The sequence below is a fragment of the Lotus japonicus genome, chromosome 4 (assembly GCF_012489685.1).
Source record: "Lotus japonicus ecotype B-129 chromosome 4, LjGifu_v1.2".
NCBI classification, from domain to species: domain Eukaryota; kingdom Viridiplantae; phylum Streptophyta; class Magnoliopsida; order Fabales; family Fabaceae; genus Lotus; species Lotus japonicus.
Window position 1 is genome coordinate 13,100,829 of NC_080044.1, and position 13,177 is coordinate 13,114,005.

At 39.8% G+C, this 13,177-nt stretch overlaps 2 protein-coding genes across 3 annotated transcripts; one reads left to right on the plus strand and one right to left on the minus strand.

Moving 5' to 3' along the window:
• Positions 1–2,320: 2,320 nt before the first annotated feature.
• LOC130715942 (BTB/POZ domain-containing protein SR1IP1-like) lies at positions 2,321–8,340 on the minus strand. 2 transcript variants are annotated; one of them, XM_057566103.1, is made up of 6 exons: positions 8,072–8,340; positions 7,818–7,916; positions 7,620–7,689; positions 6,736–7,353; positions 5,461–5,997; positions 2,321–3,035 (listed from the first exon to the last, which is right to left on the minus strand). In XM_057566103.1, exons 2-6 carry the CDS (start codon positions 7,835–7,837, stop codon positions 2,484–2,486), a joined length of 1,797 nt encoding a protein of 598 aa, XP_057422086.1. In that variant the 5' UTR covers positions 7,838–7,916; positions 8,072–8,340; the 3' UTR covers positions 2,321–2,483. The 2 variants fall into 2 exon arrangements, with proteins under 2 accessions (XP_057422086.1, XP_057422087.1); XM_057566104.1 differs by having other exon boundaries at positions 7,818–8,340.
• Positions 8,341–10,360: 2,020 nt separating this feature from the next.
• Positions 10,361–11,104, plus strand: LOC130712329 (uncharacterized). The gene has a single exon (XM_057562167.1). The coding sequence runs from the start codon at positions 10,361–10,363 to the stop codon at positions 11,102–11,104; it is 744 nt and encodes a 247-aa protein (XP_057418150.1).
• The last annotated feature ends 2,073 nt before the right edge of the window (positions 11,105–13,177 follow it).

Consider the following 13,177-nt stretch of genomic DNA (forward strand, 5'->3'; position numbering starts at 1 on the left):
GAATTGAGTTGATAGTCTTTGCGTTGAGCTTCTGTCAGCTGATCTTTCTTGATGGGTTCACCAGCGTCATCTTTATAGACGATGTTTCCATTTTCAATGATATCCCACAACTTGTAGCTTGAGGATTCTATGAAAAGTTGCATGTGCGTCTTCCAGTAGGGATATTCGGTTCCATCAAAGAAAGGAGGCTTGTTGGTGGATGAGCCCGTAGCGATAGCTTGATCTTCTGCCATGGATCTTTACTCTACACCTGTTAAGATGTTAGTTCTAGAGCCTAAGCTCTGATGCCAATTGATATGTAAATAAGTAACACAAGAAAGGGGGGGTTTGAATTGTGTTCTTAAAAATTACTTGTTAAAACTTTAGTTTATGAAAAGAAGATAAGTTCTTAAGAAAATTGTTTTGGTGACTTTTCAAAAACTGTTTAGTGCAGCGGAAGTAAGTAAATAAAGCAGAACGATCAGCACACAGGAATTTATACTGGTTCACCCTAAACGATTGGGCTACGTCCAGTACTTGGCCACCACCAAGATTTTCACTAGCAAGTATCAAAGACTTCTCCAATACAAGTATTAGACAGGACTTCTCCAAGTATTATCACGGACTTCTCCAAGTATTGTACAGGACTCCTCCTAGTATTATCACGGACTTCTCCAAGTATTGTACAGGACTCCTCCCACAATCAACAAGATTGTTTGGCTCTACAAGAAATCTCTTCTCAAAAGAGTTGGTGTAGACAATTTATGGCACTGGAACTCTCAAGTGTTTTGGGTTCTGAAAGGACGTTGGAACACACAAGAGTTCAGAATCTAAGAGAGAAGTAAGAGAAGAGGTTTGACTCTTTTAAGGTTTGGTATTCTCTCTTGATTTAGCAGAGGTATGAGATCGGATTTGACTCTTAGGAAATCTGCTGTGAGCTTTTAATGCTTTGAAGAATGTTTGGAGTAACTGCTCTGAGTTCTTTCTTTTCTTGCAATAAATTTTTCTCTTCTTGTCTTCTTCAATCTTCAGATATGTCCTTTATATATGATCTTGCTAGTTGTGTAGCCGTTGAGACACAAAATCTGGCCGTTGTTTGTGGCCGTTGTGAGTGTCATCTAACCATTGATTCAAATCTCCGGTTGGTAGCTTCATTAAATGCATGCTGCTGTTCAAAGCTATCCTTTAGCCAAAAAGGTGTACTTTGTCAGCTAGTAGGTGGTGATAGCTTTGGGCTACTTTGCAGAAGAGAGACATTTTGGAAAAGTGATGTTGACGTGTTGTCCTTTTTCCTCTTCATTGGTCATCGAGACTTCTCTCTTCAAAGGTAAATCAGTTTGCACGTGACCAGATTAGCTTCCTTCTGACTAAAGCATGGGGCAAATAGTTGAGATACAATTTTGACTTTCCCGCTCAAAGGCTTCTTCTGAAATTCTGAGGTATGACGTGGCATGAAACGATACAGAATAAGTGTCTTCCTTGTTTACTGGACGATGCGGTCATATCTTGCGTAAACTTCTTTTTCCTTATAAGGCTTAGACATATTCGTTGAAGCATGCAACCTTATAATATATATTTCCTGAAAAATGTCATTAACATCTGGAATTAGATTTTAGTAGAGAAAAGTATTTATAAAAATTGTTAGGATCAAAATAAGATTGAAACACGTTGTAACACGTTTGAACTTAACAAGACTCATTCCTAACTTTCACCTTAGAAGACACCTGTTGAAATTAAGCAAGAATGGGTTAATGGGTTCTCCCCCTCCCCCCCTCTCTTTCTTTGCTCATAGGACTCAAAATTTGAATTTTCAGCAAGAAAGAAGATATGATAGTTTGATACCACTAAGCGCGTAGATCAACTAACTCAAGGTTGTTTTAACTGAAGAAGTGATCTTGAACTCAAGTCTCTGCTGAACGCAGTTGCATTAAACACTTATATGGAGAGCAATTTCGTCAATGTGAATTGTCAATTCTTCAAGCGCAACGAAGGCGTGCAATTATTGGTGCAAGATATTTCGTAATAGGGTTCGATATTTGCACATACACATTTGCTTGACATAATTACGACACATACATTTAGCGGCAATTTTTTACCACCGTTAAACCCAAAGAGTAAAACCAAACCTAGTATTAGAGGTTTCAAAACCCCTGCAAAACAAACATGCAATATTGTGGCGGCCATTTCAGTCTTTCTAAACTGTTTAAAAGACGCTAAAAAAAAGAAGCATTTAGCGGGGGTTTTAAAACCCGGGAAATATTAATACACAATCTTGTGCCTGTCAGTTGCGCTTCCTAAACCGCCAGAAGGTCGCAGCTAGCTACCGTATGTACACAAATCATTATTGTTCGTAATATTTTTATTTAAAATGTTCTTGAATCTTGACATGAGATCAAAACAAGAGCAAAACACGAATGAAGTAAAATCGAAAGACTAATTCTGTTTACGTACAAGTCTCTGCAAACAAACAACAAACAGACAGGTACTCTGCAGTCTGCACAATCTCAAGATATGGAATGGCGTATTTTCTTCTCTGGTTTCAAACGATCTTTGAAAGGTGTTGTGACAGTATCAGCAGCAGCACGTGAAAAAGGATAAAGACGCCCAAGTTTTCTGGACACAGATTTCATGAATGATTTTCTAGGCAATGGAGGCTTGTTCACTGAAGGTGAATAAGCACTTATCAAAGGACTACTAGGAGCTGATGATTCATGTGCAGGTTTTTCAATCTCTTGTAGCTTCATCTTCAACTTCACAATCTCTCGTTTCAGTTCTTCATTTTCTCTACGTAAATTGGAGATTACTTTTGAAACTGGATTCAGCTCAGCAGAATACACATTCAACTTGTCAGGAATCGAAGTACCATCCCAATTTACACCACCATCATTCATGGTCTCGCGAAGATGTTTCTGTTGGAAAGAGAGAACTTGAAGTACTGTTTGGACCGGAAGCCTGTCATTTTGAGCAGCGTGTGCACGCGCATCGCGTGATAGCTTCTGGCAATGCATCACGCTGCAAACGTTCTTCTTCTCCATTTCACTTAGAAAAGGATGAGCCTGAGAATTGTTGATAATTCCAAATTTTATCAGCACTCATCATGAAGTTCTAAATTGCAGTCGGCAACCACAAATGTGGCTGCATTGTAACGGGTTTTAAAGTCCACGCTACAGCATTGTGACCGCAATTGTGGCCATTTTAACCCGCATTTATCGGTTCGCAACTGCAATTTAAAACTTTATGATTCCAACGTGTCATGTAAAAATTTAATATGAGAAGAACACAGTAACTATTATATCCTTGAACTCAATGACAGAACTATTGTAAGTTCAATTTTGTCATAAACCTATATGACAAGTGACAACATCAATGTATAAAGTAAAACCAAATATGCTGAAGCCTAAAAATATGTGCTGCATAGGAGACACAAAACTAAGGTACAATTTGATAGGCATGTTCTCTTTCTATGTTTGGTGCATATTAAGAGCAGAATAAAACATGGCAGAAAGTAGGAAAAGTGGTACAAAAAAAACAGAACATAACACCCTTTTTCATGCTGTTTTATCTATGTGCCAAACATTACCTATTATTAGTAATTAGTATGCAAAATACTAAACTATGAGTGCTTGTTTAAGTAAAAAATTATAGCAGTACAATAAGTGGAAATAAGCTTCAATCAAGAAGGCTTAAAAGCATTTCATGTCCCTGATGTATTACAGTTGTGCAAATGTTGCCCCTACTCTTTTTTTGTCTACGTTTGTACCCTCCATGCTTCTGAAAAGTGCAACGAATGCCCCTCCGTCACTCTTACGTTAAAAATGGATGATGTGGCTGTTAAATGTCACATCAGCATCCTACGTGGCGTGACACGTCATTAAATAAAAATCAGAATTTGGAAAGGTGGGGGGGTTCGAACCCAGGACTTCAAAGTGGCAAAACAAGCCCTTAACCAGTTGAGCTACTTAGATAATTGTTATATTTAGCAACATAATTTTATTTATAGAATTTATATTATTCATCTTCTTCCCTCACCATCATCATGCCTTTTTCTTCCTCTTCCCTCATTATCACCATGCCTTTTTCTTCCTCTTCTTCCCTCACCATCACCATGGAGCAACCACTGCATTTTACCTTCCTCTTCTTCCCTCACCATCATCATGGAACAACCAGTAAAGCTCTCTTCATCGTGCTTTCTTTTCCATGGCTGAGAAGCCTTACCCACCATGGTTGAGTCATCACCACCCTCAACCTTCATCATTTTCCCAACCTTAGTTCTTCGAATTTCTTCACTAAACCCTCTCCGGATTACCTTAAAAACGTTTTTGGGTGAGTAAAGAACAATTCAGGAAAGTTTGGGAGAATTCTGGAGATTTCCCGGCGAAGGTCTCGCCGGAGAAGGTGGCGGTTCACGGCGGTCTATGATGGAGTTTCGCCGGAGGAGGAAAGGAATAGTGGGTCTTCATCCTTTCGCGGCCAGGAACACGACGGTGGTGTCCGTTTCTCCAAAAGCTTTACCGTTTGTTTGGAAACCTCATTTGCAGGTCGGGTGGCTCGCTGGAAAAGCTCTCAAATCTCGTTGATACTGGTTAAGTACCTCAACTGGTTAATGGTTGTTTTGAATCCCCAAACGCAGCCTAAATTTCAATCCTCATACCCAAACAGAACACCCCAAAAAAATAAAAACCGGAACTTTGAATCTCCTTCTTTAGAAATCGTAATTCCAATTTCTTCGATAGCAAACGCAACTCCAACGACAATTGCACTGAGAACCTCAACCAGTGTTATATATTACATTGTTATATATTACATTGTGTTACAATATTTCAAATTAAGGGAATAAAACAAAATCATTTTCTATATCCTTAAATTGAGTTTGTCAGATTCACGTGGAGTGGGGTTGAGTTTGAGAAATTGCTGAAAATGTGAGTTTGTTCATGTAGGAAATTTGTCAGAGTGAGGGAAGAAGATGAATAAGATAAATGCTATAAATATAATTCTGTTGCTAAATAGAACAATTATTTAAGTAGCTCAACTGGTTAAGGGCTTGTTTTGCCACTTTGAAGTCCCGGGTTCGAAACTCCCCCCACCTTTCCAATTTCTGATTTTTATTTAATGACGTGTCACGCCACGTAGGATGCTGATGTGGCATTTAACAGCCACGTCATCCATTTTTAACGTCAGAGTGACGGAGGGGCATTCGTTGCACTTTTCAGAAACATGAAGGGTACAAATGTAGACAAAAAAAGAGTAGGGGCGACATTTGCACAACTGTAATACATCAGGGGCATGAAATGCTTTTAAGCCAATCAAGAATGAGTAATTTGAGACGTTGTACAACCATCTTATAGCATGTTTAGGTAATCTTCTCTTTCTTCAGAATGAAATCTAAAATTCAGAAGCTACTGCTTCTGCTCATAGTTGATTCTGATTTTTGAGTTAATTGTAGAAGAATTTCTAAACATGCACTTAGTATAAAAACCGTACCTTGAGATAGATGTCTATGGCTCTATACTTCCCATCTTCTGTTGGTATTGATTGTTCAGGAATTAGTTCAGCAATGCTGATGAACTTTGAAGCCGGTAAATTTCTGTCAGCAGCTATTTCAGCAAGGTAGTTCTCCATTAACTTTCCAACCCTTACAATACCTCTTTGTGAAGGAGAAAAATACTCATCATCTGCACTGGACACTGAATGATTTCCTATTTCAAATTCAAGGTAACTCACCACGATCCTCTGCACTGTATCCACATCAAACAAAGTGTTCCCGGGAAAGGAATAGGAAGGAATCAGAAGATCATCTAAAACAGCCTGTCCTAATTGCATGGCCACTCTCTTCTCCAAATCAAGCCTGCAAGCAACGGTTGTCTCAAGATAGATTGCTGCTCGGAGCAACATGGATAGAGAGCTGACAGACATTGCATTCTTCTCTCTTGGTAGAAGGCTCACTAGTGTCTCTACAACAACCCTCTTCTCGTGCTCATGTTGTGGTTCAAGCTCCTTCCTTCCCTTTCCAAATATCTCCTGCACCACAAAAATGAAATTTCAAGATTCAATACATAAAACCATACTGATGTAGGAATGTCTTGAATTTCGTTATGAGGAACAATTCTATTCTATTTAGGCCAAATTGGAAGAGTTTATTTAAGCATACCTTACAGCATAAGCGTTTATGCAAGTGTTTAGGAGAACTTATGTAAATAATTTATGACCTATCTATAATCTCTTTTTGACATTATTTTCATAAGTTGTTCAGATTAGCTTATGAATAAACGGCGATACCTACCGATAAACTAATTTTAGCTTATTCCAATAACCTTCTCAAATTTGCTTCTAAAATAGCGCTTATACAATAATCGCTTATTTCCATAAGCTTTTAATTAAATTGGACAATTAAGGTTGCAAACAGGATAAGGATACTGGAAAACTATGCTACAGCTTTCCCCAATCTTGGAGGTCATAGATATCAAAACTTGTGGGCTATCATGTACATAGGCTTTATGTGTTACCTTTTTCTTCTTATGTATTGCTTTTCTTAATCACCTGGGTTGTTCTTAAGTCCGTTTTTTTTCTTATTAAGTGCATGTTGAATTCATGATGGAAAACTATTGTCAGTAGACAAAATTAACTTCCCTTAGCTTTTGTGTATGTCCACCGTAATTTTGACTAAATCATGGTTTTGCACCTGAATGCACTAAAATAGTTTCTGCTCTCAAAAGAAAAATATATAGAAGTTTTCCATGTTTTAATAAAGGGTCTTACCAAACCTTCCAAAGATTTCTGAGCATAGAGCATTATAATAGGACCAAGATCAAACTGCTTAAACCCTCTTCCCATCATAGCAATCAAAACCCTTTGAAAAATGTCAATTCTGAGAACTGTCAAATCTTCACCCCACCAATGAACTACTGGCCTTCTGTGAGATGCCATGGAGGAAGACATCACTCCATCACTGCTACATTGACTTCTTGCAGGTGAACATAACTGGCTTTGCTTGGAGGCCATGTATGCAATTGCATCTATGCATCGGTTCACCAATTTCGCTTTCTCTGCAACTTGAAGAAGCGTTTCTGGCATATGCAAGACAGAAACAGCTCCGGAAATGGTTTCTAGTGCCACTTCATTCAAGTAAAAATCACTCCTTCCCACCAAATTTCCAATGGAATTGTCTTCTGTCATCTCAAGATACTCTGCCACGCAGCGAAGCATAGCGATGTTTTCAACGCTTATTTCGAAATTTATCCCATAGCAGAACTTTGCTGCTAAATCAAATGCTTCTGCTCCCCCGGGGACATTCGAGAGTTCAATAAATGAAACATCAGCTTCACTAGATTCTGAAACCAGCTTCCTTATGTATCCACACTTGGAAATTAATGGAAACTGCAAATTACATCACAAGATATGAAGAAAAGTTCAATAATTATGTACACAAATATCTTGCTTCATAATCTAAGGTCTTTTTGAATATAAAAAGCAAATAAATTGACTGGAAAGAAAAGAAAAGAAATAGCATGTATGATGTGCTATCCACAGTTGATTGGAAATTAACAAGAGCTATATATCAGTACTCTCCATATAATGATCCTCTGATTGATTAGATTGATACATGCAGCAAAAGATACATGTTGGTTGAATTGGTTCACTACCTTATGTAATGAAAAGGAAGCATTGTCAATTTGAACAGTGACATCACTTGGAATCTCCTGGGGAAAATTCCTGTAAATAAGTAGTTCAAGAAGCCACAGGTTTTCAGTAATTTTACACATAACATGTAAGAAAGTTGGGAGCATATGGAATAAGAGAATTCGATGAATGAGTTTCAGAGGGTTAAAAAGTATATATACCATTCACTTGTTTTCTTCATTGCACTAGATTTAAGTTCCTTCTTCCTCAGCAAGTCACCAGCAGGCAGCAGCTGTTGTAGATTTCTCTTGATCTTGCTCCTAAAGAGTATTATTAAGAATATAATATGAAAACCATTTACATGGTTGGGTTTGATTAAGTGTTGCAAGTTTTTGTGAAAAGTGATCCAAATCAAAGGTCATCTAGTTATATTTTCTTCAGGGCAAAAGGGGTAAGGGAGCAGAATGTTGCTTACTCTATATATCCATTTGAAAATGTATTCGAATGAGAAGGTCGTCCATGCTAAACTGCACAAGTATTCTAGAAAGACAATAATGAGTAGAATCTGAAGTCAAAGACCACAAACCTTTAGAGGGTACAGCAAGGAATATATATGAGCGGTAATAGGACCATATGACTATAAGTAGGAGGAGGAGCAAAATACAAACATGAAGATGTACTTCGTGCTGTGTAGTGGGTGCTTTTAAATGATTTCGAGCGGAACACTACTACTATCAACACTCACTTTAACACTCTCTTCAACAGCACAAACAATGAGAAAGAGGATCCCATTTCACATAAGGGCTTAAATACATGGTTTGGGTCCATTCATTATTAGAATCAGTGGTTTTAACCCCTCTTTATTTTTTTTTATTTGATTTCAATCCCAGTATTTTCGAAATAGCTGTGTTAGTCCTCATATAATCAATCATATTGCATTTATAACCTTTTTTTATATTTTCTCTTTTTTACCTATCACATCACCAATCATATATCTCATTTTGCTATCTTCAATTCCTTTCTCTTTCAAAGTGTGGGAAAAAGATATCATTTTCCTATTCAGATGCACTAAAATATGGTCCTCTTCAGAATGTTGATTAATCAAGAGACACAAAGAAAACTCACATAAAGCCAAATCAGTACCAGATGATTTTGCCATGGCACATTTTGTGGGACCGGCTTTCCAAATAATGCAGCACAAATTGATAGTGCAACACCTTCATTGCTATTATTTTCGTTTTCAATGAATCCAAATGGTATTTGATACTTCGTCAACCACTAAGCAACAAATCAGAATTGGAAAGCATCGATGACATGCAATTGAGTAGTTGGTCGAGCTTGTCGGATATGTCACTAAAATGAACAAGCACTTAAGCTCGACTTATCCAAGATGCCGCTGAGCATGAGTTAAATAGATGCATTTTGGGAAACTAGCATATTTGTCTATAAAAGAAGGAGATGAATCCTGATTTGGATGGATTGCTTGTTGATCTTTTAACCTCTTTTGACCTCTTAGTTGTTGGGACTAGAGAAGCATCTCGTATTCATTTTGTCAATCTCCCCCTTGAAGATTGATTTCAATCTATCTGTTAGAGTCCCACATTGGCTAGAGATGTGGCCAAGCAATTGCTTATATATGGTTGTGCAAACCTTAACTCTTGAGCTAGCTTTTGGGTTAAGTTAGGCCTCCTTCATGGTATCAGAGCCAATGGTTATCTGACCATGGGCCTGGGCCCCTATCCTAGATCCATTTGTTGTGGAGACCTCCCATATTTGGGCCACCCGTTTCATTCCACGCTCCAGATGTTCTACACTGGGCGTGAGGGGGTGTGTTAGAGTCCCACATTGGCTAGAGATGTGGTCAAGCAATTGCTTATATGGTTGTGCAAACCTTAACTCTTGAGCTAGCTTTTGGGTTGAGTTAGGCCTCCTTCATGGTATCAGAGCCAATGGTTGTTTGACCATGGGCCTGGGCCCCTATCCTAGATCCATTTGTTGTGGAGACCTCCCATATTTGGGCCACCCGTTTCATTCCACGCTCCAGATGTTCTACACTGAGCGTGAGAGGGTGTGTTAGAGTCCCACATTGGCTAGAGATGTGGTCAAGCAATTGCTTATATATGGTTGTGCAAACCTTAACTCTTGAGCTAGCTTTTGGGTTGAGTTACATTTCCTTCATGGTATCATTGAGCAGGTTCAGATCCTCTCCTTTTCTGACCTAATTTTAATTATTATTTTTTTTCCTCTCCTCCTTCAACCACACAAACCCTTAGCCGCCGCCTGCAGCCTCACAAGGGGCCGCCGCCGCCGCTCTTCCAACCGCCGCCGCTCAGTTGCTCGTCCGTCAGTCACCGAGCCGTCGCTCCTCCCCTCCAGCCGCGCGTCTGCCCAGCCCGTGGTTCTTCCTCTCTTCGCGCGTCCCTCCACCGCGCCAGAACCACCGCCCCGACCGCCCGCTCCGCCGCACGTCAGACGCGTCGCTCTCCGCCAGCCGCGCCGCCACCGGCCACTCCCTCTCTCGGATCTGCGCCTCACAACCTAGGTGAGCCCGCTCCGTTGTAGAGGAGAGACCCGACCCACCTCAAGATCCGGGTCTGCCTCCCTTGCTTCTGGTTCGCCAGCCACCGGTTCGCCAGACCGGACCGGTTCGCCAGACCGGACCGGTTCGCCAGACCGGACCGGTTCAATCCACCCGGTCCAACCGCTCAAGCAAAAAAAAAAAAAACCAAATTCATTTCCCCTTTTATTCTGTTTTGCAGTTTCTATGGCTACCTCCGACTCGACCACTGGCTCTCCAACCAACGACACCACTATGGTCCCTACGCCCACGGCGCCGTCGTCCTCCTCTCCCAAGTCGGATTTTCATCCGGCCCTTGCTGTCACCAACATCAAAAACAACATTCCTTTCAAACTCGAGATTGACAAGGATCATTATGCTTTGTGGGCTGAATTGTTTGAAACTCATGCTCACGCCACTCAGGTGCTCCACCACATCATTCCTCAAGCTGACATGGAGCCTCCTGCGCGCACCGATGCTTCCTATGCCCGGTGGGCTACTCTTGACTCTACTGTCAAACAGTGGATTTATTCCACCATCTCCTTTGACCTTCTCTCCACTGTTATGGAGAAAGGTTCTACTGCTATGGCTACTTGGAACCGTATCGCTTCTATGTTTGAGGACAATCAGAACTCCCGTGCTGTCGCCCTCGACCAGGATTTCATCTCCACTCGCATGGAGGATTTTCCTAATGTTTCGGCCTATTGTCAACGTCTGAAACATATTTCTGATCAGTTGAGGAATGTTGGTGCCCCTGTTAGTGATCATCGTCTTGTTCTCCAGTTGGTCTCTGGTCTCACTGAGCCTTTCCGTGGTGTTGCCACCCTGATCCGTCAGAGTGAGCCTTTGCCTCCTTTCCTCAAGGTCCGCTCCATGTTGATTCTAGAGGAATCTGGTCTCGCCAGGATGTCAGGTCCGGCCTCTCAGACTGCTTTGCACAACCATATATAAGCAATTGCTGGGCCACATCTCTAGCCAATGTGGGACTCTAACACTATCTTTCCACCTTGATTAATGCAACAATCTTCTCTTAGAATGTTATTCTAGCAGATCAACAGAAGTTGAACACAACTTTAGTTTATCAATGGTCACTATCTTTACTAGAATGTCTATTGCGTTCTTGCTTACAAAATTCTTCACTGTTAGGTTCTAATTTTCAAGCAATGATCTAATAAAGTGGTAACACATATCAATGTGTTTTGTCCTTGAGTGAAATGGTGAATTCTTTGCCATATGTATTGCATTATGACTATTATACTGTTAAAACACTCATCTCAACATGAATCTCAACTTTATTAACAAATCTTGAAGCCATGTCAACTCTTCACTGGCTTCTGCTACTCCTAGATACTCCACCATAATGGATAAAGCAACAATATTTTGTATCAGCGATATCCAAACCATTTTTGTGTGTTCTAGAACATGTTTTTCAATGCATATCAATTGAATGACTTGGTCATCTTGGGAAATTGAATGAGACAGTAAGCTTTTTATTTGAACTTGCATGCACATCCCCCCTAGTAGGCCCTTTGAGCCATTTTTTAACTTTTTTAATGGTGTCCTAATTACTTAAATTCTGATATGTTGGGCCGCAAGAGAATAAAACTTCGGGGATCATCCACATTGGGCTAACATGAGCAAATTACAAGTGGATTGGACATCACATCTTTCACCCAAAACTTTAGGGCATTAGGTGTATGAGTCCTCTCACTTATAAAGTGTTCATTACTCCTCTAATCATCCAATGTGCGACTTCTTACTCACACTTGAATTCCCAACAATCTTCCCCTCAAGTGTGAGTCCATCTCAAGTGGAAGCCTCCAATTTCTTGCACCGTCGTTGGATCTCCATCAACGGGACACGCCACCTAGCCACCATTGCTAGTCTGACTTTCGACACAAGGAGCTGTCACCATGGTCGCACTAACCATCGACTTTGATACCATTGTTGGGCCGCAAGAGGATAAAACTGGGGAATCATCACATTGAGCTAACAAGAGCACACCACGAGTGGATCAGATACCACATCTTTCACCCAAAATCTTAAGACATTAGGTGTATGAGTCATCTCACTTATAAAGTGCTCATTACTCCTCTAATCATCCAATGTGGGACTTCTTACTCACACTTAAATTCTCAACATGATAGGAGTCTTGTTCAAGTGATTGATACAAAAATAAAAATAAAAAGAGTTAAGAAAATAGTGAGCTAGCAGAAAAATAGAGAGGCATTGTTCCTCTTAAATGTTGTGTAATTCTATATGAAAATTTGAGGTATGTGCCTCACACACATAAAAATAAATAAAATAAGAAATAAAAAGTATGTATTTAATTATGCTCATATGTTCTTTTCCGCTCTTAATCCTTTACGGCGCAATTCACTGAATCAATAGTAAGTTAGTTTACTCCTAGCGGGGGAGTTAATCTATGGAACAGAAAAGAAGTTAGATTTTAGGGAATTAATAATGAACCGCTCATGGTGGAGGTTTTTGGATTATTTTCATATGCTTTCAGCTTGCCTAGCCATTGTGGAATGTGAAACGTCTCCTAGGTAGCTACTCTTTTTTGACCCATATATATTCAAGCAATCACGTTTGCATAATTGTTGCAGCTAGTAGGGTCATTGAGTAGGGCCCCGTTTGGATAAACAGCTTAATTAAGCGCTTATGATCATAAGCGCTTATGACATAAGCGCTTATTTATAAGCTATTTTTAAAAATTTATTGAAATAAATTAAAAATAAGCTGTGTATAAGCATAAGCTGTTTTTCATAAGCTATCCTGAGTAGCTTATGAAAATAAGCTGAAAATAGCTTATGGCAGACCATAAGCTGTTTGCATAAGCTCTCCCAAACACTGGCATAAGAGTTTATGCTGTCAGATAAGCTCAAATAAGCTCTTCCAAACTGGGCCTAGGTATATTTTGGCGACGTATTAGCATATAAAAAGTATAGTTAACTCATATAGGATTCTTAGGTAGCATATATAGATAGGAGGGGAGGTGATTTAATTACTCAACAATCTCGA

What these genes read in the sequence shown, in the direction of transcription:
- LOC130715942 (XM_057566103.1), bottom strand. Translation starts at nt 7,837, where the DNA reads ATGAAGAAAACAAGTGAATG. An exon ending in ATGAAGAAAACAAGTGAATG is followed by an intron (nt 7,690 to 7,817) that starts GTATATATACTT and finishes ACTTATTTACAG; the next exon opens with GAATTTTCCCCAGGAGATTC. An exon ending in CCATAGACATCTATCTCAAG is followed by an intron (nt 3,036 to 5,460) that starts GTACGGTTTTTA and finishes AACAATTCTCAG; the next exon opens with GCTCATCCTTTTCTAAGTGA.
- LOC130712329 (XM_057562167.1), top strand. Translation starts at nt 10,361, where the DNA reads ATGGCTACCTCCGACTCGACCACTGGCTCTCCAACCAACGACACCACT.